The sequence below is a fragment of the Octopus sinensis genome, linkage group LG4 (assembly GCF_006345805.1).
Source record: "Octopus sinensis linkage group LG4, ASM634580v1, whole genome shotgun sequence".
Lineage (NCBI taxonomy): Eukaryota > Metazoa > Mollusca > Cephalopoda > Octopoda > Octopodidae > Octopus > Octopus sinensis.
The window spans coordinates 21,648,336-21,672,928 of NC_043000.1; the positions used below are offsets into that span (position 1 = coordinate 21,648,336).

At 38.7% G+C, this 24,593-nt stretch overlaps 1 protein-coding gene across 1 annotated transcript in view; it reads left to right on the forward strand.

The window, feature by feature from the left end:
- The window catches only part of LOC115210938 (F-box/WD repeat-containing protein 1A), a 48,906-nt gene extending 24,662 nt beyond the window's left edge, over positions 1 to 24,244 (forward strand). Inside the window, exons 7-15 of the mRNA XM_029779729.2 lie at positions 129 to 219; positions 2,427 to 2,491; positions 7,441 to 7,566; positions 7,668 to 7,757; positions 9,798 to 9,886; positions 10,974 to 11,052; positions 12,672 to 12,865; positions 18,793 to 18,850; positions 23,238 to 24,244. Coding sequence (XP_029635589.2) covers positions 129 to 219; positions 2,427 to 2,491; positions 7,441 to 7,566; positions 7,668 to 7,757; positions 9,798 to 9,886; positions 10,974 to 11,052; positions 12,672 to 12,865; positions 18,793 to 18,850; positions 23,238 to 23,381 — 936 coding nt within the window. The 3' untranslated portion in view covers positions 23,382 to 24,244. The remainder of the gene's footprint in view (positions 1 to 128; positions 220 to 2,426; positions 2,492 to 7,440; positions 7,567 to 7,667; positions 7,758 to 9,797; positions 9,887 to 10,973; positions 11,053 to 12,671; positions 12,866 to 18,792; positions 18,851 to 23,237) is intronic.
- The last annotated feature ends 349 nt before the right edge of the window (positions 24,245 to 24,593 follow it).

The window sequence follows — 24,593 nt, forward strand, 5'->3', positions numbered from 1 at the left end:
TTTTTTGGGGGGGGGGGTTCTGATGAATTTCCAATTGAGTAATGTACATAACTGTGGATCATTGGAATTATTTAACTTTTTGCAATTATTCTCTACTGTCCTGAACTTGTTGTTTCTAATTCTTTCAGTGGAAGAGAGTTTTTGCTGAGCGGTTTCGATTGCGAAATAACTGGTTAAAAGGGCGTTGCACAGTCAGGACTTTTGAGGGACACACTCAAGGTAAATAACTGTTGAATTTTTAAACCTTCATTGTCTTGCTCAGATTGAGCAAACCTATGGTCAAAGGCATTCCAGCAGTGACCACCCTATGTACATTGTCCAATGTGAATGCCTTGCTCCTGCTTCAAGATGGTAGGACGTGATTTTAAAAAACTGGACTGCTATCTTAGTAGATCAAGCAATTACACAGAGGCTCCTTATTGGTTCAGACTTGTTTGAGTCTAGCATTGTTAATTACATGTGATTTTAGCACTTTTAATTATATGTACGTATGTAACACCCTTAATTACACGTCTTTAGCACTCTTAAGTACACCTGTGGCTTTAGCACCTTTGCTTATACATACCTTAACACCCTTAATTACATATAAAGCTTTATTACCCTTAATTACACATATCTAATAGGCTCTGTGGTTAAGAAGTTTACTTCCTTTCCACATGGTTTCAGGTTCAGTCCTACTGTTTGGCACTTTGGGCAAGTGTTGTTGTCTTTTTTTCTATAGCCCCAGGCCAACCAAAGCATTGAAAGTAGATTTTGTAGATAGAAACTGAAAGAAGCCTGGTATTGAGGAAATGTCACCTTGCTTGGAAAGGGGTGATGGTTGGTGACAGGAAGGCCATAGAAAACCCGCTTTAATAAACTTTGTGCAAGCATGGCAAAGTGAATAAGGCAGTGAGCTGGCAGAAACGTTAGCACACCGGGCGAAATGCTTAGTGGTATTTCGTCTGTCTCTACATTGTGAGTTCAAATTCTGCCAAAGTCAACTTTGCCTTTCATCCTTTCAGGGTCGATAAATTAGGTACCAGTTGCATATTGGAGTCAATCTAACCAACTGGGCCCCTCCCCCAAAATTTAAGGCCTTCTGCCCAGAGTAAAAAATCATGGAAAAGTGAATGTTAAACAATGATGATGATAGCTATAGCAGCCTTAATTAGACTTATGGTTTTAGTACAATGATTACGTGTATGTCTTATAGCAGTTTCAGTCATATGTATGTCTTCATAATGATTTGTAACATAGACACATGGCCAACAATTCCTTGTGGATGTTGACTAAATTTCAATTCACTACTTGACTGTTACTTTATTTTATCAACTCCAGAAAAATGTAAACTAAGGTTAACTTCAGCAGGAGTTGAACTCGTGACAAGGTGTGACCACTAAGCACCAAATGGCATTGTATCCGCTTCTATATAGATTCTGCCGAATCCAATCCCTTTTATGTCTTCACATCTATTAAAAAGATGATCTTGGCACAAGTGTGGCTGTTAGGTGCAGACAGATATGGTTTTGTGCAAGGTGGCGAGCTGGCAGTCGTTAGCACGCCGGGCGAAATGCGTAGCCGTATTTCGTCTGCCATTACACTCTGAGTTCAAATTACGCCAAGGTCGACTTTGCCTGTCATCCTTTCGGGGTCGATAAATTAAGTACCAGTTATGCACTGGGGTCGATGTAATCGACTTAATCCATTTGTCTACTCTATGTTTAGCTCCTTGTGGGTAGTAAAGAAATAGATATGGTTTTGTGGTTAAGAAGTTTAGTTCCCAATCATGCAGCCTTTTGTGTTCAGTGGCACCTTGGGCAAGTATATTTGCAACTATCGTGTGATATTTATTACAGGGAGCACACATACAGGTTTCTTTCAATTTATATCAAATCAAAATCCACTTAATTGTAGTTGTGGCTGATGCCAGTGTCATGCCACCAGAATAGGTACCAGTCAGATGGCACTGGCTTCGGCCACAACTACGATTTCACTTGGCTCGACAGGTCTTCACAAGCACTGCATATCACCCAACGATTGAAGGGTACTTTAAACGGGCCAGTTACACGACACTGGTATCGGCCACAACTACTATTAAGTGAATTTGATTTGACAGAAATTGGAAGAAGCCTCTGTCTGTCTGTTTCTGTGTTTGTTTGTTTGCTTGTGTGTACCCGGTAATAAATATCACACAATGGTTGCAAATGAGCATCATTGTCATACAGATGATGTTTGTTTCCTGTATTCTGTGAAGAACATTCCTGGCCATGAGGAAATGTTGTCTTGCTGGGAAATAAATGAGGGTTGGTGACAGGAAGAACATCCAGCTATAGAAAATCTGCCTCAGCAAACTTTATCTGACCCATAAAATAATGGTGTATGCTTTCATTTTAAAAATGCTTTTGTTTTATCTCAGCCTCTGCTTTATTGATTTTTTTTTATAGGTATTTCTTGTATTCAGTTTGATGATACACGAATCGTTAGTGGATCGTCAGACAAAACTATTCGGGTATGTTATATCTTAATTATCATTTTGGTTTCTTCTCCACATATTATTCTACTTCAGCTCTTGAATGTTGCATGTATTAAATATTAATTTCCACTGGCGTTAGGAGAGGCACCTAACTATAAAAATCATACCAAAACAGACAGTGGCTGCGTGGTAAGTAGCTTGCTTACAAACCACATGGTTCCAGGTTCAGTCCCACTGTGTGGCACCTTGGGCAAGTGTCTTCTACTATAGCCTCGGGCTGACCAAAGCCTTGAGTGGATTTGCTAGACGGAAACTGAAAGAAGCCCATTGTATATATATATATATATATATATATATATAAAATAAATATAAGAGAGTGGTCACTATATGGCTCACTCTAGCACCAGTTAATCAAAAGGTTTCAACCACGAAAATACATGCTTCCCATGAAAGTCAGTACGATTGTTAGCTCACACGGACAGGGCAAATAAAAAATAACAAAAATACAGATTATTTTGGGACAATTGTTTCGCTATTAATGAATTAAATGTAATTTTACTTACAAAAAAAATCCATTTGTAGCTCGTCAGCCAAAACTATCTAGATGAAATCCACTCAATCACACGCCAGATTTACCATAACGATAAATACGCGTGTGGTTCAATTGATTACATCCGACGTTATAATTCAAATGCCCCAACTAACAGCGCGCCAAACTTTCACGGAAAACAAATACAGCATTTAGAAATAAATGCAGCATAATTATAATTAATTAATAAGGGTGAGAGAATTAGATACTAATTTAATAGTATATCTATTCAACACCAAGTGGCTAGTGCTCCGAGAAACCTGGATTATTATAATATTTTATAACATATTATAATATTTTTACAAAATAAATATAAGAGAGTGGTCACTATATGGCTCACTCTAGCACCAGTTAATCCAAAAGGTTTCAACCACGAAAATACATGCTTCCCATGAAGTCAGTACGATTGTTAGCTCACACGGACAGGGCAAATAAAAAATAACAAATAATACAGATTATTTTGGGACAATTGTTTCGCTATTAATGAATTAAATGTAATTTTACTTACAAAAAAAATCCATTTGTAGCTCGTCAGCCAAAACTATCTAGATGAAATCCACTCAATCACACGCCAGATTTGTACCATAACGATAAATACGCGTGTGGTTCAATTGATTACATCCGACGTTATAATTCAAATGCCCCAACTAACAGCGCGCCAAACTTTCACGGAAAACAAATACAGCATTTAGAAATAAATGCAGCATATTATAATTAATTAATAAGGGTGAGAGAATAGATACTAATTTAATAGTGATTGAGTGGATTTCATCTAGAGTTTTGGCTGACGAGCTACAATGGATTTTTTTTGTAAGTAAAATTACATTTAATTCATTAATAGCGAAACAATGTCCCAAAATAATCTGTATTTTTGTTATTTTTATTGCCCTGTCCGTGTGAGCTAACAATCGTACTGACTTTCATGGGAAGCATGTATTTTCGTGGTTGAAACCTTTTGGATTAACTGGTGCTAGAGTGAGCCATATAGTGACCACTCTCTTATATTTATTTTGTAAAAATATTATAATATGTTATAAAATATTATAATAATCCAGGTTTCTCGGAGCACTAGCCACTTGGTGTTGAATAGATATACTATTAAATTAGTATCTAATTCTCTCACCCTTATTAATTAATTATAATTATGCTGCATTTATTTCTAAATGCTGTATTTGTTTTCCGTGAAAGTTTGGCGCGCTGTTAGTTGGGGCATTTGAATTATAACGTCGGATGTAATCAATTGAACCACACGCGTATTTATCGTTATGGTAAAATCTGGCGTGTGATTGAGTGGATTTCATCTAGATAGTTTTGGCTGACGAGCTACAAATGGATTTTTTTTGTAAGTAAAATTACATTTAATTCATTAATAGCGAAACAATTGTCCCAAAATAATCTGTATTTTTGTTATTTTTTATTTGCCCTGTCCGTGTGAGCTAACAATCGTACTGACTTTCATGGGAAGCATGTATTTTCGTGGTTGAAACCTTTTGGATTAACTGGTGCTAGATGAGCCATATAGTGACCACTCTCTTATATTTATTTTGTAAAAATATTATAATATGTTATAAAATATTATAATAATCCAGGTTTCTCGGAGCACTAGGCCACTTGGTGTTGAATAGATATACTATTAATTAGTATCTAATTCTCTCACCCATATTAATTAATTATATATATATATAATATATATATATGATATGTGTGTGTGTGTATATGTGTGTGTGTGTGTGTATGTGTGTGTGTGTATGTTTTTGTCTGTGTTTGTCCCCCCAACATCGCTTGACAACCGATGCTGGTGTGTTTACGTCCCTGTAACTTAGCAGTTCGGCAAAATAGACCGATAGAATAAGTACTAGGCATACAAAGAATAAGTCTTGGGGTCGATTTTCTCGATTTGCCCCAGCATGGCCACAGTCAAACGACTGAAACAAGTAAAAGAGAAAGGGAGAGTGGGGCTTGGTACAGTCTTTTGGCTTGCCATCTCCTGCCAAATGCTCCAACTCATGCCACCATCATCATGGTGATGATAACGGCCAGCGGGCATCACAATAGTTTCTGAACTAATCCATCTATCTATACCTATAAATATACATTCCTCTATATTTATTTATCTATTCGATTGATTCTCCTCCAATAAGTTTACATTTCACAGGATACCAGAATAAGATTCAGACTACCTAGAGAGTTGTCTCCCATGATTGACCATAAAATGAAACTTGTACACACCGCGATGATACTTCCTGCCTTCTGGTAACAATTCGTTTTGCTGAATTGTTGGTGGATGAAAAAATGTATTCAGTTTCTAAAAAAATTACATTTGTTTCCCTTTAATGTGTTTATGTAGTTGGTATTATAGTTTCAGAGGAAACAATTAATTAATTACTTCTAAATAACTTAATTTTCTCTCTCTCTAATGTTTTTTTGTTAATTGTTTCCTATGTTGTCCTTTAAATAGCAAACATATTCTATCAGCTTTCCTAATTCACTCCAGATTTGCTTCAGTCTATTTTTATTAGCATCCTCATTCATTCACCTGATACTTATCACCCTTGGTGGAGGCGCAATGACCCAGTGGTTAGGGCAGTGGACTCGCGGTCGTAGGATCGCGGTTTTGATTCCCAGACCGGGCGTTGTGAGTGTTTATTGAGCGAAAACATCTAAAGCTCCACGAGGCTCCGGCAGGGCATGGTGGTGATCCTGCTGTACTCTTTCACCACAACTTTCTCTCACTCTTACTTCCTGTTTCTGTTGTACCTGTATTTCAAAGGGCCGGCCTTGTCACTCTCTGTGTCACGCTGAATATCCCCGAGAACTACGTTAAGGGTACACGTGTCTGTGGAGTGCTCAGCCACTTACACGTTAATTTCACGAGCAGGCTGTTCCGTTGATCGGATCAACTGGAACCCTCGTCGTCGTAACCGACAAAGTGCTTCCACTTATCACCCTTCATACTCCAGACATTAAGTGTGCCAACACTGAGGTTGTGGAAGGTATGGGCCAGCAAGACCCAAGGATGGGAGACAGGATTATGCGTCTGTAAAGAAAGCTTGCATGTGCATTTGGCAGACATTGTAAATATACAAACAGGCTTCAACCTGCATGCGCTTCACCGTTATTTTATTCACTTCACAATCACTACATCCACCAGGAGATAGACACTAGACAGAGATGGAGTGAAGTGGGGGAGAGCATTCTGTATAGGTAACCACTAGAGGAGCTAGGAGAAAGACATCTGGTAGACGTTAGAGGGGGAAGACTTTTGGTATAGGGGGTGGGTTGGAAGGGCACACTGCAAATGACAAAACACTATGGATGCCCTATTCCCTAGCTAAAGGCGATGTAACATTTCCACAAACAAGGTGAAAGCCCCTAATTAACAATCAACATGGGAAAGCAAGTGGGTAAGAAACTGAGAGAGGGGACATTTTCGAGAATTAGGGCTACAGTCAAGGAGACAATAGAACATTTGGATAAGATAGTGGGAACAAAACAAAACAAATGAAGAAGAGGAATTCTCAAGATTTAGAGCAACAGTAAACAGAATTGACAGTTGGGTTTGTTAACTTTGCTATAACTTACAGCATGGAATACATGAAACTTTGTGACTAAATAGATAACTAAATGAATAATAATTATTCTGTTGCGTCTGGGGAGAGTCATTTTCTTTTTGTACCTTATAATGTAACACACTCACAAGTAAAATTTCCACTTATTTCCTATTTTTATTTTCCAAAAATTTCCGTTGCGTCTTGCAAAAATAGGAAATAAGTGGAAATTTTACCGGTGAGTGTGTTACATTATAAGGTACAAAAAGAAAATGACTCTCCTCAGATACAACAGAATATGCTTCAACACACGAACTCACATAAAGAATCTTGCAAGCCTAATCCAAAAACAAAAAATAATTATAATGAGTGTTATAAAGTGAAACAATTGAACATTTGCATTTAACTTTACTATAACATACAGCATGGAATAAATGAAACTTTGGGGCTAAATAGATAAATAAATGAACAATAATAATTATTACCATACCTTGAAACAGGTGAGGGTTGGTAAGAGGAAGGGAACCCAGCCAAAGAAAATTTTCCCCATCAATTCAATTCAACCCATGTGCACATGGAAAAGCAGTTATTAAAATGATTGTGTGTGTGTGTATAAATATGTATATATGTGTGTGTGTGTGTGATTATATATGTATATGTATCCCTATGATTTTGTTTTCTTGTGTGTGTGTGTGTGTGCATGTATAAAATCATTAAAGGCATTAATGGTTTTTGGATAACTGACAGAAAAAGAACATGTCCATTTCTTGTATGTAAACTTTCACTGATGTGCTTCTGTTCAATTTTTTAAATATTATGTGTCCCTATGATTTTTTTTTTCTTTACAGGTCTGGAATATTCGAACAAATGCTCCTTGGTCAGTTCAAACATTAGTTGGCCATAGTGGGACTGTACGGTGTTTGCATTTAGAAGGCAACCGTCTTGTGAGTGGTTCTTCCGACAAAACAATAAAAGTAAGCCCTTAACTAATTTCAAAATAGAAACTTCTTTTTCCTTCCCACAACCTGATCTTTCATACATAATATATATATTTTCCCCTCACTCGTTTACATAGGTTTGGGATTTATCAACCCAAGACAGATGGTCCAGTATAGCGTGTAAAGTGACGATGGTAGGCCATTTGGATACAGTAAGGTGTTTACAGGTAAGAATATTTTTAATTACAAATTGGTCAGATGTCAGCTGTGTTGTAGACCTTTCGATCAACTTATCTCTTTAATTCAAAGCAGGCTAGCTTTGTCACACATGATCATTCTGATTCTGGGGATTTTGTTAAGAATACAGGTGTCTGTGAAATACTCGCCCATTTGCACTACATTGTAGTGTAAGTGGGTGAATATTCCATGGGCACTTGTACCCTTAACACAGTCCTCAGAATCAGCCTGATAGTGTGTGACAATGGTGCAGGCATGGCTGTGTGTTAAGAAGTTTGCTTCCCAACCACATGTTTCCAGGTTCAGTCCCACTCCGTGGTACCTTGGGCAAGTGTCTTCTACTAACTTTAGTCCAACCAAAGCTTTGTGAATGAATTTTACAAATGGAAAGAAGCCCATCTTGTGTGTGTGTGTCTGACTTTGATTGTCCACCATCACCGCTTAACAACCGGTGTTGGGGTGTTTGCATTCTCATAACTTAGCAATTAGGCTAAAAACAATAGTGTGTGTACAAGGCTTTAAAACAAAGCAAAAATAAGCACTGGAGTCAATTCATTCAGCTGAAATTCTTCATGGCGGTGCCCCAGCATGGCCACAGTATAATGACTGAAAAGATAATGGATTGCTAATTAATAACTAATATTTAATTGTTGCCGTCTGGCCCCACCCATATCAGCTTTAATCACCCCAGTTTTCCTGGACCACATTGACAGTGTCCTGTGATCAAATGGAATTCAGTCACCAATTGACATGCTCCAACCTCTAGTCCTCAAGTCTGCTGTCTCCTATCTCTGGCTTTTTTTATTGCTTCTCTAATCACCTCTCTTCCTCAAAACTAGCTGATCTTGTACCTCCACCATTCAAACACTCCAACCTAATTGTCTCTCCACCTCTTATCACTCTTAGTACATCCAACCTGCACACACACACATATTAACCTCTATACTCTGGCCTTGCTTCCTAGAACTTCTGCTTTCAAGTTCACTGACCTCCAAGGGTCTACAAAAGCCATGAGTAATAATAACCTTTCCTTCAGATTCAACAAATAGAAAACAAAGATCTCTGATCAAAGGTGCTCTAGTCATGATTGTCCTCTCTTTTGTTTTATTCTGGTCCATGTACCATTGACTACAATATCCAATGTCCTCTCCTTTACGACAGGATGTAATTTAAAGGAAATTTGACTGCTGTTTCTAGCAGATCAAGTGACCGCATAGAAGTTGCCACTTCATTTCACATTCCTCCAATCCCCTAAGCTGAAAATAAGTACCATCAGTAGCTGGGAATTAACTCTGTGAAGGCTTGCAGGGTCTTCAGAGAGAAGTTTTATATTCTAAGTCACCTAAATTCCTTGAAAATCTAGATAAGCTCTGACCTCATGGATCTCAAGAGAGACTTTACACTGTAGAGACCCCTTATAACAAGAAATCTGGATAAGATTTGCCTCTAAGTTCGTGACAGACTTTATAGTATAGAGGCACCTTATAATATGAAAACTTACTTCAAGTGTTTATCCATACAGCAACATTTCTTCTTTCTCTCGAGCTTTAAGTTTTTAAAAAGTTTTTACCAAAGAAATAAAAAAAAAAATGATCATAGGCGCAGGAGTGGCTGTGTGGTAAGTAGCTTGCTAACCAACCACATGGTTCCGGGTTCAGTCCCACTGCGTGGCATCTTGGGCAAGTGTCTTCTGCTATAGCCTCGGGCCGACCAATGCCTTGTGAGTGGATTTGGTAGACGGAAACTGAAAGAAGCCTGTCGTATATATGTATATATATATGTGTTTGTGTGTCTGTGTTTGTTCCCCTAGCATTGCTTGACAACCGATGCTGGTGTGTTTACGTCCCCGTCACTTAGCGGTTCGGCAAAAAGAGACCGATAGAATAAGTACTGGGCTTACAAAAAGAATAAGTCCCGGGGTCGAGTTGCTCGACTAAAGGCAGTGCTCCAGCATGGCCGCAGTCAAATGACTGAAACAAGTAAAAGAATAAAAAAATGACTACATATACAATATTTTTTTGTTTCTGTAGGCAGACGACGAGAAGTTAATAAGTGGCTCTTATGATAAAACACTGAAAGTATGGGATATTCGAACAGGAGAATGTAAAATGAAACTCAGGTAAGAATATTACAATTTTGGTTAAGCAGTTTATTTTGGTCAGCGAAAAATAGAATAATATTGATCATCTTTTACTCTCAACTATTCTTCATGGTAGTTGATATTGTGTAATATTTTACTGGCTCATTAGGAATTCATTAAATATAGGTCACATAATTTAACTCTTTAGCATTTAAGCTGGACATATGTGGCCAAAAATATTCTATTTGATCTATATTCAAACTGACCTGATCTGACCTCTCACAACTACTTTACACTGTCATTGTAAAAATATACAGTCACATCATCAAAATCTCAAAGCTATGAGATAATGCATGATTAACTCAAAACAATTTGAGTGAGAAAGCATTGCTTTTGTCTGAATATTCTGAATGCTAAAGGGTTAATGTATTTCATGACAAAAACATTAAATTAATGTGCAGTATATATATATATATTTTTCGTTTGTAAAAAATATAATCTAAAGTTGAAGCTTTGTAGGTTTGAATTCCATTTATTACCTTTCGTGGTTATAACTCCAAAATTACTTGAGAACAAACCTAGAAATAATTTCTTATACTATTAGATGCTTCGACCTTTACCATTTAAACTGGCCATATCTGGCCAAAATATTCCATGTTTTACGTTCAAACTGACCAGATCCAGGCTCTCTCATGCCTACCTGGATTAAATAATCACATCATGGTGAGATCCTTTTCTTAAGACATACCTAATTTTCAGCTTGGTTTATTTTTATAAAAATAAAACAATCATCATTTGTGCAAGTAGCCAAAGCACCAAAATTATTAGACAGCAGCTATCTATCTATCTATCATATATATTCACACACAGAGATATAGATTGTTTAACATCCACCTTTCCATGGCTCAGACGAAATATGTTGAGGATGATATTCGACGGCTGGATGCCCTTGAAGATATGGGATGGTGTAGGATTAATTAAAAATAATTTGAATCAATAAGCATTACATTTGATGGAATAATCTAAACACTAAAGGGTTAAGAATTTGAAATTTCAATTTTGATTTCATGGTATTACTGCATGCAGGTTGACATAAACTTCTATTAAACGTTTTATTTCTTTTTAGGGGCCATTCAGCTGCTGTTCTATGTGTACGCTTCAATGAGTCAAAAATTGTATCTGGCTCGGCAGACAAAACAATCAAGGTAATTAATTCTTTTATTAACTTCATAGTTCATAATCAACCTAATTAACTCTGATTTAGCAAATATTAGATCGATATTGTTTATTGCAGGGATAGTATAAGATGCAAGCATGGTTGTGTTTTTAAGAAGTTTTCTTTGCAACCTTGTGATTTTGAATTCAGTCCCGCTCCTTGGCAACATGAGCAAAAGGTTTCTACTATCTGACCACAGAAAATCTACCTCATTAAGTCTTTGTCCAACCCATGCAAGCATGGAAAAGTGGACGTTAAAATGATGAGCCTTTGCACAGTTTCTGTCTTCCTAATTCCAATCATGTTCTGGATTCGATCCCACTGCATAACTGCATAGCACCTTGGCCAGGTGCCATCTGTCTGACTCCTGTGCATAAGATTTGATAGATGGTAACTATGTGGAAGCCCATTAACAGGATTATTTCTGTTCATGGCTGGTAGACTTAATCCCTCACTCAGGAATTTTGGGGAACACAATACATTTCCCAATGAGTTTGCAACAAAATACTTTGTTAAAGGCACCCAAGGATGCCTGAAAACAGTTATGGGAATTGCCCTTCCTTCTTTGACTAAGCTTTTATTATAAAAAATAAAACTATTTCGTTCAAGGCAATACCAAAGGTACTGTACGGTGAGATTGAACCAAAAACCATATAGCTGCAAAGGAACTTCTTAATCTACATGGCCATGCTTGCTCTCATTTACATAAAATTGTCATTGCTCAACACAAATGGACTATCATAGATTTGAGGAACTGTTACAGATAGTGGGGATGTTGCAGCATCAACCATATCTTTTACTTGATCCTGCCATCGGACCATTGGACTGCGGCCATGCTGGGGCACAGCCTTTGAGGGTTTAGTCATACAAATTAACCCCCATACTTATTTTTTATCTATCAGTCTCTTTTGCTGAAGTACTAAGTTATGGGGGGTGTAAACAAACCAACACCGGTTGAGAAGCAATGGTGGGAGAATGAACACAAAGACATACACATGTATACAGATACACACGCATCGTTTCCACCCACCAAATTCATTCACAAAGATTTGGTTGGTGAAGGAGCCATGCAGTGGGACTGAACCTAAAATCGTGTGGCTGCAAAGCAAACTTCTTAACCACACAGCCACACTATTAGATGGAATACTTTTGAAATATTACTACCAGACCTTTCATCATCATCATCATCATCATCCAGTGTTTTAAATTCAGGTTTTGTCCCCATTAATGGGGATGGCCACATTTACATCAATGCCATAGCAACTAAGGTAGGCAGGTGCAGCCCACCCCAACCTTTGGGCTGGCTGGCTGACTGACTGGTACCCATTCACCTTCACTATCATAAGGCTTTTTTTGGAGCTGGATTTTCTATGGGGAGCATGCCCTTGCTTACCCCCAACCTCAATTTCTAGACATGAGTGGTCCCGAGACCAAGGCCTCTACCACAATTTTTAAGAAATGTAGTGGAAAACTAGCTCAGGAAGGCAGGGACGTTACTCCTTGAGACCACTTTCGGAGACCCACTACATATGTTGGTACAATGGGAGATTATGGCAACACACTCACATTTCTTTTTAATTAATTAATTAAGCTTTATTTATTAAACAGGTTTGGAATTTTGATGCTAACTGTATCATGACATTGGATGGTCATCAAAATGCTGTCACTTGTCTGCAGTTTGATTCGACTCGAATTGTTAGTGGGTCGCTTGATTGTAACCTCAAATTTTGGGACATTCACACTGGAGTGTGTGTTAACACTATTGACTGGAAAGCTGCTGAAGGACACACGGGTGTAGTCAGGTAAAGTATAATGCACTTCTGCTATTTTTAAACTGAGATCATTTCTTAAAACATACCTAATTTTCAGCCTGGGTGTACCTTTCCTTCATTGAGCACTAAACTCTGCTTGTGAAGACCTGTTGAGGCAAGTAAAATCGAAATCAAATTTGATGACTGGCATCCATGCTAGTGGAGCGCTAAGAGCACCATCCAAGCGTGATCATTGCCAGAGCGGCTAACTGGCTTTCATGCCAGTGGCACATAAAAAGCACCATTTGAGCGTGATTGTTACCAGCGTTGCCTTACTGGCACTTGTGCTGGTGGCACATGAAAAAACATTCGAGCGAGGCTGTTGCCAGTGTCACAGGACTGGCTCCTGTGCAGGTGGCACGTAAAAAACACCATTTGAGCATGGCTGTTGCCAGTACTGCCTGACTGGCCCTCATGCCGATGGCATGTAAAAAGCACCCACTACACTCTCGGACTGGTTAGCATTAGGAAGGGCATCCAGCTGTAGAAACACTTCCAGATCAGATTGGAGCCTGGTGCAGCCATTTGGTTTGCCAGTTCTCAGTCAAATCGTCCAACCCATGCTAGCATGGAAAGCAGACATTAAACGATGATGATGATGATGATGAAAACAATCATCATTTGTGCAAGTAGCCAAAGCACCAAAATTATTAGACAACAGCTATCTATTTATCTATCTATCTACCTATCCACACACACTCACACAGATATAGATTGTTTAACATCCTCCTTTCCATGGCTCAGACAAAATATGTTGAGGATGATTCTCTACAGCTGGATGCCCTTCCTGTCACCAACACTTACCTGTTTCCAAACAAGGTCATACATGCACCTTGGTCAGACTTGACTTTCACTGAAGATTGGAAATGAATATCATCTTTGTATGATGGTGATGCTCAATGACAAACATACAATGTCAAGACAAGGGTATACACAAACATACACATACTCGCTTAAAAGCCACCCTATCAGGCAGATTTTAAGCTAGCTCCTATGAAGGGCTCTTCATTGGGCCCAACTATCACACATCATGCATGGGGTATGTATTAAATTTTATTAAACAATATTTTTCAAGCAATGAACAATTTTCATTAAAACAATGATATAACTTGTCAACTTGGAACTTATTGCAGAGCTGCATGGTAAATATTGTTCGTCTTCCCATTCGTGGGGGTCAGTACAATTTTTTTTTTTTTTTTGCTAACCTCTTTCTTTCTTTCTTTCTCTCTCTCTCTCTCTCTCTCTCTTTTTCTTTCTCCCTCTCTCTGTCTGTCTTCACCACCGCCCTCACTGTCTCAATGCCTATTATTATTCTCACTCCATCAGGGAGTCTAAGTGACACACAGAAATTAGTTTTCACATTTATCATATTAGATATATATTACCATAGGCTTGTAAGAAATGAAGCTAGTATGCTTCACTGGATGTGCAATGTCAGTGTGCATGTACAACAGTGTAAGCATCTTGAGAGAAAGGTTGGGCATTAATGGTATCAGATGTGGTGCACAAGAGAGATGACTGCGTTGGTATGATCATGTGATGCATATGGACAAGGACATCATCATCATCGTTTAACATCCGTTTTCCATGCTAGCATGGGTTGGACGGTTCGACCGGGGTCTGGGAAGCCAGGAGGTTACACCAGGCTCCAGTCTGATCTGGCAGTGTTTCTACAGCTGGATGCCCTTCCTAACGCCAACCACTCCGTGAGTGTAGTGGGTGCTTTGTACGTGCCACCGACACAGACGCCAGTCAAGGCAGTGCTGGCATCAGCCACATTCAGATGGTGCTTTTTACATTCCACCGCACGGGACAACTGTTTAAAAAAAGTGCTGATTTCTGTGGAGGGAACCTGTTGGAATGGTAGACCCAGGAAGACATGGGTAAAGGTGGTGAAGCATAATCCTCAAACACTGGGCCTCATGGAAGCAATGGCTAGTGGTCAAGACCTTTGACGATATGCCGTGCTTGAGAAGACCCGTCAAACCAAGTGAAATCATAGTCGTGGCACATAAAAAGCGCCTTTCGAGTGACAGGCCTCATAGAGGCAATGTGGCCGATGCTGGTGTCATATAATTAGCACCTGTGCCAGTGACATGTAGAAAGCACCTATCGAGCATTAGGCCCCATGGAGGCAATGACAAACAACCAAGACCTTTGGCAATATGCCATGCTTCAGTAGAAGACCCATCAAACCAAATGAAATTGAAGTCGTGGCAGATATTGGTGTCACATAACTGGCACATAAAAGCACCCTTGATGTTCTTGGAGTGGTTGGCATATTAGGAAGGGCTGTAGAAACCATGCCAAATCAGACTGGAGTCTGGTGCAGCCCCTCACTTTATCAGCCCTGATCAAACAGTCCAACCCATACCAGCTTAGACAACAAACATTAAAGGATGATATACATATATAAATGTGTGTGTGTGTGTGTGTGATCAATCATCATCATTTAGTGTGTGTGTCTATAGAAAAGAAAAGAAGTGGAGCAGTAATTAACAATGAGAAGTTGATCATTGGTATTATATATATATATATATATATATATATACACATATAAGTACTAGGTTTACAAAGAATAAGTCCTGGGGTCGATTTGCTCGACTAAAGGCGGTGCTCCAGCATGGCCACAGTCACAGAACTGAAACAATTAAAGCGAGTATACACATACATACATATATAATGTACTGATCCATGAAGAAAATTCAACAATCTGTTGAGAGAGAAATATTTATTTATTTACGGTCACAATACATGTATTAAAGTGCTACTAGCAGTTCCATCTGGTGTGAGAACTCAAATATATTCTTCAGGTGCAAACTACAGATAATGAACTAAAGAAATTGAATATAATTTTATACACACACACACACACCTGAAGAATATGTTTGAGTTCTCTCAACATATGGAACTGTTAGTAGCAATTTAATATATGTATTGTGACCTTGAATAAATAAAGCCAACTTTCTCTATTCTTCCAATTCTGTCTTGACAATGGTGTTACTCCAGAACAGTGGAAAACTGCCAGTGTCATCCCTCTGTTCAAAAAAGGCGACCGCACATCGTCTGTCAACTATCGCCCCATCAGTCTTACTAGCTGCATCGCCAAACTGATGGAATCCTGTATCAGAGAAACCCTCTGGAACTTCTGGAAGTCTCACAGCCTCATCCAGCCGTCACAATTTGGATTTATTCCTAACTCCAGCTGCTGTAATCAACTCATCGAGTTTCTTGAGGACGTTACCCAAATCACTGATCGCGGATCCTGGGTGGATGTTGTTTACCTGGACTTTGCTAAGGCTTTTAACTCTGTGCCACACAAAAGACTTATGGTGAAGCTTTCTGCGTTGGGTGTAAGAGACGAACTCTATAACTGGTTAAAGTCCTTTATTTTCAGCCGAAAAGAGGTTGTCACAGTTCTAGGACAGCACTCTTCGCCCTATGAGATGACATCTGGTGTGCCGCAGGGATCTGTTCTTGGCCCCCTTTTATTTGTTGCATATGTTAATGACATAGATGCCAACTTAAAGAATGCCACAGTACTGAAATATGCAGATGACATCAAGCTGTACCTCGAAATAAAGAGGTCAAATCCTGTACACTATGGATCTCTATTGCAAGCAGACCTGGACACAATGCAGCAGTGGATCATGGACTGGCAACTCAAGCTGGCTGTGGACAAATGTACCACCATGCATTTTGGGAGGAGAAACCCAGCGTCCACCTACTCCCTCCACAACACTAGTCTCAAAAAGTCTTCAAGTGAACGTGACCTGGGTGTTATTGTCGACAGTGATTTGCGTTGGACAAAACACATCGCTAAAATTGTCAAGAAGGCTGAGGGTGTCTTGGCATCACTCACCAAATCCTTTGTGAGCCGCTCTCCGGCTATCTATCTGCGGCTTTATATAGCTATGGTAAGACCTCACCTGGAATTTGCATCACCGGTCTGGAACCCCTATCTTGCCCAGGACATCAATCGTCTGGAAGCTGTTCAGCGACGTGCAACCAAAAGAATACCCTCCATCAGGCATTTGCCATATCCTGAACGCCTTACTTCCCTGGGCATGGACACATTGAAACTCCGACGTCTGGCAGCTGACTTGGCAGACACCCATAAAATTATCAACCATCGCACAAACAATAACTCTGAGCACCTCTTCAAACTCCACCTATCTAACACCCGTGGACATATTTACAAAGTAAGAAAACAGCACAGCTCCCATGACTTCAGGAAACATTTTTTCACGCTGAGAGTTGCTGAAGCGTGGAACAAACTGCCGGTATCTGTTGTTAGTTGTCGGAGCACTGCATCTTTCAAAACTTCCATGCTTCCTGAGATTCGCCAACACTACACTTAATTTTCTCCCCTCCATACACACACAAGCATGTTCACTTTCCAGACATTTCTACATTACTGCATGTACTTTATATGCACTTTCTGACAAGTTGTGGTGCACCTGAGCACTGTATACAATAATTTCATTATTATTATTATTATATTATATATACATATATATATATATATATATATATATATATAATCAAAATAGCAACAAGTATATCCAAAGTAGAGCAGTACAATTGTTTCATGCTTCTTCATTTTATTAAACACTGTAAATATTACATCAGTTTTAAAATGTCGAGCAATCTTCAGCCAAAAATAGAGATAAGAATGTGCATTGTCCGTTTGACTGGCAAATTCTATAAGTGGCTGAAGATTGCTCGACATTTTAAAACTGATGTAATACTTACAGTGTTTAATAAAATGAAGTAGCATGAAACAATTGTACTGCTCTACCTCAGATATACTTGTTGCTTATTTTGATTATAATCACCCCATTTGATTTATATGGATAATACCATACAAAATTCTGGTGCCTTTGACTTAAGTAGCATATTCATCTGAATCAAAATTTTGCTGATATATATATATATATTGTATGTTTATATATTTATTGGCTAAACTGGCAAAATGACCATTCTGAAATATAACAAGATATATATATATCTTTTCGCTTTTATCCTTCAAAACGTAGAGTAGATGAAACCGTAGCGACTGAAGAAGGGGTTTTTTCTTTGTGTTAATTGTCTTGTACTCTATTTTTTTGTTGTTTTTAAAAAAATGTCCAGTTCCTTTGGTTTGTGTCTATGTTTTCGTTTCTCATTGTGTTCGACATCCCTTTGGTGTCCTGTACTCATATATGCATGTATATGTACATGTAGAGGTAGGTACGTACATATAAGTTTATATATATGCATATGTTTTATTTCATTTATTAATATATATATATATATATATATATATATATATATATATATATATATATATATATATATATATATATATATATGAGTGGTAGGGAGGCGGCAGTGTATAAGGCTGATAAAATTTATGCAAACTATAGACTGATTTAACCCAAATCTGAATGTGAAGTAATCTAAGAAATATGTGGTTGGTTGGTTGGAAGCAAACTGTAGATTACTATGGGTGATTATGGCAACACACTCTCACCTTCTGGCTTTTCTGTTTGATCTATTATCGGCCCAGTTTTGCAATTTCCTGCCTGTTATTCTTATTACCACTCTAGTTTCTCTGACTGCTGATTGAAGAACCAAAAATATTTTGAATTCATTTCCTCTCCTCTTTCCCCACTCAGATTTTCTGAAAGTTAAATAGGTTTGTAGCTAAACAATTAAGGATAGTGTTATGCTATGGAATTTCATCTTAATCTGATGAATTTGCTGTAACTTTAGCAAAACAAAAAAAGAAAAGAAAGAAAAATGTGAAAAAGTTATCTTTTAAAATTTTTACATTTAAAAAATTTTCTTTTCTTTTAGTGTTAATTGTAGAAACTACAACTATTGTTTGTTTGTATTTTTAGTATTTATTTATTTATTTATTTATTTTATTTAAGATGTCTCCAAGCTGATTCCTGGAGGGTTGTAAGTGCTGCTGATGACAAAACTATCAAAGTAAGCTTATTAACATTGCCTTCAGATTATTTTCAGTTTCTTTATTTTCTGTTCTGTTTCACCCTTGTTCTGAATTCAAACTCCCATTCAACACATCCATATTCTCCACTTACTATTTTGGGGTGGGTAGAGCTTTCAGACACCTTGTCCATGAAGTCCTATCACAAGCAACCACCATTCTTTTCAACTCAAGGCACAAGACCCAAAATTTTTGGAGAGGGGCGGGGGGGGGGCACTTGATTAGATTGACCCCAGTACGTGACTGGTACTTAATTTATTAACCATGAAAGGACGAAAGGTAAAGTCAACCATGGTGGAATTTGAACTCAGAATATAAAGACAGACGAAATACCTATTTCTTTACTACCCACAAGGGGCTAAACACAGAGGGGACAAACAAAGACAGACAAACGGATTAAGTCAATTACATCGATCCCAGTGCGTAACTGGTACTTAATTTATCAACCCCGAAAGGATGAAAGGTAAAGTCAACCATGGCGGAATTTGAACTCAGAATATAAAGACAGACGAAATACTGCTAAGCATTTCGCCCAGTGTGCTAACGTTTCTGCCAGCTTGCCACCTTACGAGCAACCACCATGACTCTTTGCAGCCAGATTCCCAAGCATGACCAATTAAGTTTATGGATATCGTCCAACCATCTCGTTCTTGGTTGCCCCTGGGTCTCTTGCTGGTTGGCTTGACTTTGATAACCTGTCTTGTGACATACTAATTGGAGGTGCTAGCATGGCTGTGTGATAAGAGGCGTGGGTGATGGCGGAGGATGCGGTCACAAGCGATGTTGGGGAGGAATATGGATAAGAGGCTTAGGTGCCTCATTTTGTTATTGAATTGTGAACAATGTAAGAGGTTTGCTGCCTCACGAATAATATAAGGGATCAATGTTCTCGGGGAAAAAAGAAACGATCGGCAGGCGTCGCTTTTCCCCCCATTAATCATCATTTTCATTTTTCATTTCATATAACATTATGTCTGTGTCCAGCTCACAGCTTCCTTTCTCAATGTAAGGCCTTTATGGCCAATATAATGAAATGAAGAAGTTTGCTCCCCAACTGCTTGGTTCCAGGTTCAGTTCCAGGGTGTGGCACCTTGAGAAAGTGTCTTCTACTATAGCGTTGAGCTGACCAAAGCCTTGTGAACAGATAGTGAATGGAAACTAAAATTTGTGTGTTCATATTTATCCTCCCACCATCTTGTAGTGGCTGCTTTTTACGTGTCACCAGCACGGGGCCAGTCAGGTGGTACTGGCAACAACCTCGCTCGAATCTTTTTACACATGCCACCAGCACAGGTGCCAGTAAGGCAACGCTGGTAATGATCACGCTCGAATGGTGCCTTTTACGTGCCACCGGCATGGAAGCCAGTTAGCTGCTCTGGCAACGATCACACTCAGATGGTGCTCTTGGCACGTGAATTCCAAATGCTAGAAATAACAGTTCCACCTGGAGAGACTTCTTGATCTCCCCAAGTAGTTAGGGTGTTGCACTCACAGTCATAAGATTGTGGTTTCAATTCCTGGACCAAGCACTGCATTGTGTTCTTGAGAAAAGCACTTCATTCCTTGTGGCTCCAATCCACTCAGCTGTGAATGAGTTCCAGCAATCACTGGGCAGTTAACTCTGTGACTGACCAGCAACATGCTAACCACCAAGCTATGTGCCCTTATTAACTAAAACTAAACAAAAAATATTGTCACCACCAGGAAAATTACAAGATTTAATATTTGAGGGAGTAATGTTACACCACAGGGTGTGTAGCTTGGAGATCAAGGAGTCTGGTACTACAGATATCATATTAGAATGTTGCAGGAAAGAATCACAAGATGGATTATTTTAGCCAAGCCATATCGCCAGACACAGATAATGGGCACCTGTGCCAGGTCACATTGATGGGGAAGGGGAGGCAATCTCAGTCACCTGTGCAGTGAAAATCGGGTTACGTTCCAGCTTTGAGTCCTAGGACTTGTGACTGGTCTACGTAAGCAACCACTATAAAGGGACAATGCCAATGTGATTTTCAGGCCATCCAAACTGGTCAACCTGATGTGGTTGACGTTTAGTTTGAACAGTTATAGATCAACATCTTTAGAGCAAAATCCAGGTTGGAAAGTATTCCAAAAGGTTGGAATTCTAGAGAGACTGGACACAGAAGTTAATGTGGAGCCTTATTGGAAGCAACATAGAATGGCTGACAAGAAGGAAGATGGATGGACATAGTTGGCAGGCCATTGTAGTAGTTTTAGAAGAGGCAGTGTGTCTGTGTCCTGGAGGTTTTGTGAGTTTGTGAGTAATTCCTTGCCAATCAGTTGGATTGACCACCTTTTGGATGCAGTCCAGGATGATTTTGTTTGTACCAGCAACAGTATCATCCACGACTGAGGTGAAATCCTCTCGTGTGCATTTCGCTTGAGCTTTGAAGACAGCAGTTGTTCAGAGCTGAGGTATTTTATGGATCTGAAGAGGAAGGCTAGTCTTTTGGATATAGTTTTTGTAGCAACTTTGTCTTAATTACATGGAGCCAAAAACTGAAGTGGCATAATGTAAAAACCAAACCTGTACTGGGGTTGATCCAGTCTGTTGTGCATTCTCTTACAAATCTGTGGCTTTATGACAATGTAACAATTAAGTATCAAATTCGATGACTGGCATCCGTGCTAGTGGAGCGCTAAGAGCACCATCTGAGTGTGATCGTTGCCAGAGCAGCTAACTGGCTTCTGTGCTGGTGGCACGTAAAAAGTACCATTTGAGCGTGATCGTTACCAGTGTTGCCTTACTGGCACTTGTGCCGGTGGCATGTGAAAAAACATTCGAGCAAGGTCATTGCTAGTGCTGCTGGACTGGCTCCTGTGCAGGTGGCACATAAAAAAACACCATTTGAGTGTGGCCATTGCCAGTACTGCCTGACTGGCCCTCGTGCCAGTGGCACATAAAAGCACCCACTACACTCTCGGAGTGGTTGGCATTAGGAAGGGCATCCAGCTGTAGAAACTCTGCCAGATCAGATTGGAGCCTAGTGCATCCATCTTGTTCGCCAGTCCTCAGTCAAATCATCCAACCCATGCTAGCATGGAAAGCGGACATTAAACGATGATGATGATGATGATATTTAGTTTAGGCTTACCTTTGAGGTTACAATATTATCTTTGGTACTTTGTAGAATTTTGGAATTTGACTTCAGGAAACATTTAATCTAAACATCATCATTATCAACATCATTTAGTATCCTTGTTCCATAATGGCATAGGTCGGATGGTTTGACAGGATCCAGTTAGCTTGGAGGCTGTGGTGGGTATCATTGTCTGCTTTGGCCAAATTTCTATGGCTGGAAGCCCTTCTTAATGCCAACCACTGAAAAAGCAAGACCCCCTTCACAGAGTGGATGTGCAGTACTGAGGGAGGTGGCATTGTATCACGTGTAGAGAAGCTAAAGTAGGAAAGTGAGATAGGGATGTTTGTCTTGCTGTAGAGATGCATGGGCACCCCAACAGGAACGGGAGTAAAGATAGTGGAGGTGAGGTTATCTGGGAGGATTCTCAAGGTATAAGAAGGGGCGATAAGGCGGTAAGCTGGCAGAATCGTTAGCATGCCGGGCAAAATAGGTATTTCGTCTGCCACTACGTTCTGAGTTCAAATTCTGCCGAGGTCGACTTTGCCTTTCATCCTTTCGGGGTCGATTAAATAAGTACCAGTTACGCACTGGGGTTGATATAATCAACTTAATCCATTTGTCTGTCCTTGTTTGTCCTCTCTGTGTTTAGCCCCTTATTTTCTTATTTTCAGTTTCTGACATGTTATATTTATTTTTAGGTGCATGGCCTTAGTATTTACATTGTTGGATTCGTGATCAGAAGGCTGTTGGTTCAATTCTTGAACCAGGTAGAGTGTTGTGTTCTTGAGCAAGGCACTTTATTTTTACATTGCTCCAGTCTATTCTGTTATAAATGCGTAGCAGCCAGGTGCTGGTGCAACCCCACCCCATTAACATCCTTGATGTAATACAGGGGCAAGATTGAAAGGGCCAAGAAGGTGTTTATGTTTGTGACTTCACTATCATTTTAACATCCACTTTATCTATGCTCACTGAGGCAGATTTTCTGTGGACAGATGCTCTTCCTGTTGCCAACCTTCACCTGTTTCCAAGTCCGGATCCATGGCGGACATGTTTATACCGAATATCAATCATTTACGACTATCACGTGATGTCAAGATGTAGAAATGTACACACACATGCATATACAATAAATATATATTCCAGGCTTCTTTCAGTTTCTGTCTACAAAATCCACTCACAAGGCCTTGGTGGGCCTGATTCATTTTCTGAAGAAATTATATATGAATTTTTTTTGTTGCATTTTTCTTTTGTACAGGTATGGAACTTGGAGACAGGAAAACGACTGATAACTCTACGAAATCATTCTGATGGTGTCACTTGTTTGCAGTTTAGTGACTTCATTATAGTGTCTGGTTCCTACGATAAAACAGTAAAGCTTTGGGACTTCAGTTGTTGCTGACGAGAACATTTATTTAATGTCTTCAAACTTATGTGTGTATATGTGTACTTGCACATGTATACTTTTTTTTCTGTTCTTGTTGCTCTCTGTTTACTATCATCAAACACACACACACACACACACATATATATATACATCTGTCTTTCTTAATTTACTCCAAGAACAATTCTTTCTCTATGATCTCTGAAGGTCAGTTTTCCAAATTAATATTTCGAAAGCTTTCCATGATACTCTTTACCAATCTTCTTTGAACAATTTGCTTAGCTACTGAACAATCAATGTAGTGAGTTTTGATAAATTCTCAACTCTTTCTTTTTGAAAAATATTTTATTTATATCATTTGCCTTAGAACTGGTTTATTAAACCTCCATGTTAATTACTGTCTAAGATTTTGATTTAACTTTTTCACTCTCAAATGTAATTAATAGTTGTCTTGTAACTTGTATTTAACATTAATTTTTTGTTACGGTAATAAGAGCAATTTTTATGGTAGCGCCATCTCAATATCAATTGATTTCAAGCTTATCTATGGTTCTCATCCAGTTATTTCCTGCTGGTTACTACTGTTGATAATTTATTGTAAAATGAATTGCTATTTCATTAATACTAATTAAAATAGCCTTTCTGAGCTTTTCAGTCAACTTCCATGCCTGTTTAATAAAGTTTATAATGCAAGTTCTCTGTGGTTCAGTTTGGAAAAAGGATTTCTTTATGTGAAAATATCAAGTGTTCCTCTTGACTTTTCTGCTTTTTCTCCTTTCTCTCTCTCTCTCTCTTTCTCATATATATATATATTTACATACATACACACACACACACACACACACACACACACACACCACTATGGTGGTGCTCCAGCATTACCACAGCTGCATGGCTGAAACTAGTAAAAGAATAAAAGAATATATATTTATATATATATTACATATAAGAGGGATGACCACTAAGTGGACATCCATTATGCTAGAAGTCGACCCTCACCCTTATTTTAAATTTATATATATACATATTTATATATATATATATATATATTTTTTTTTTGTTTTTGTTTTGAAAGACGATTTATTTATTATTTACATTGAATTTTGAGAATTCGAGTTATACATTTATTTAAATTAAATTTCTGTAAATAAGGAATAAAATTTAACAAAATTTCCCGTAACAGGCTGACATGAACAAAGCAGAAGGTTCAAATCAGAAATATTTACAAAA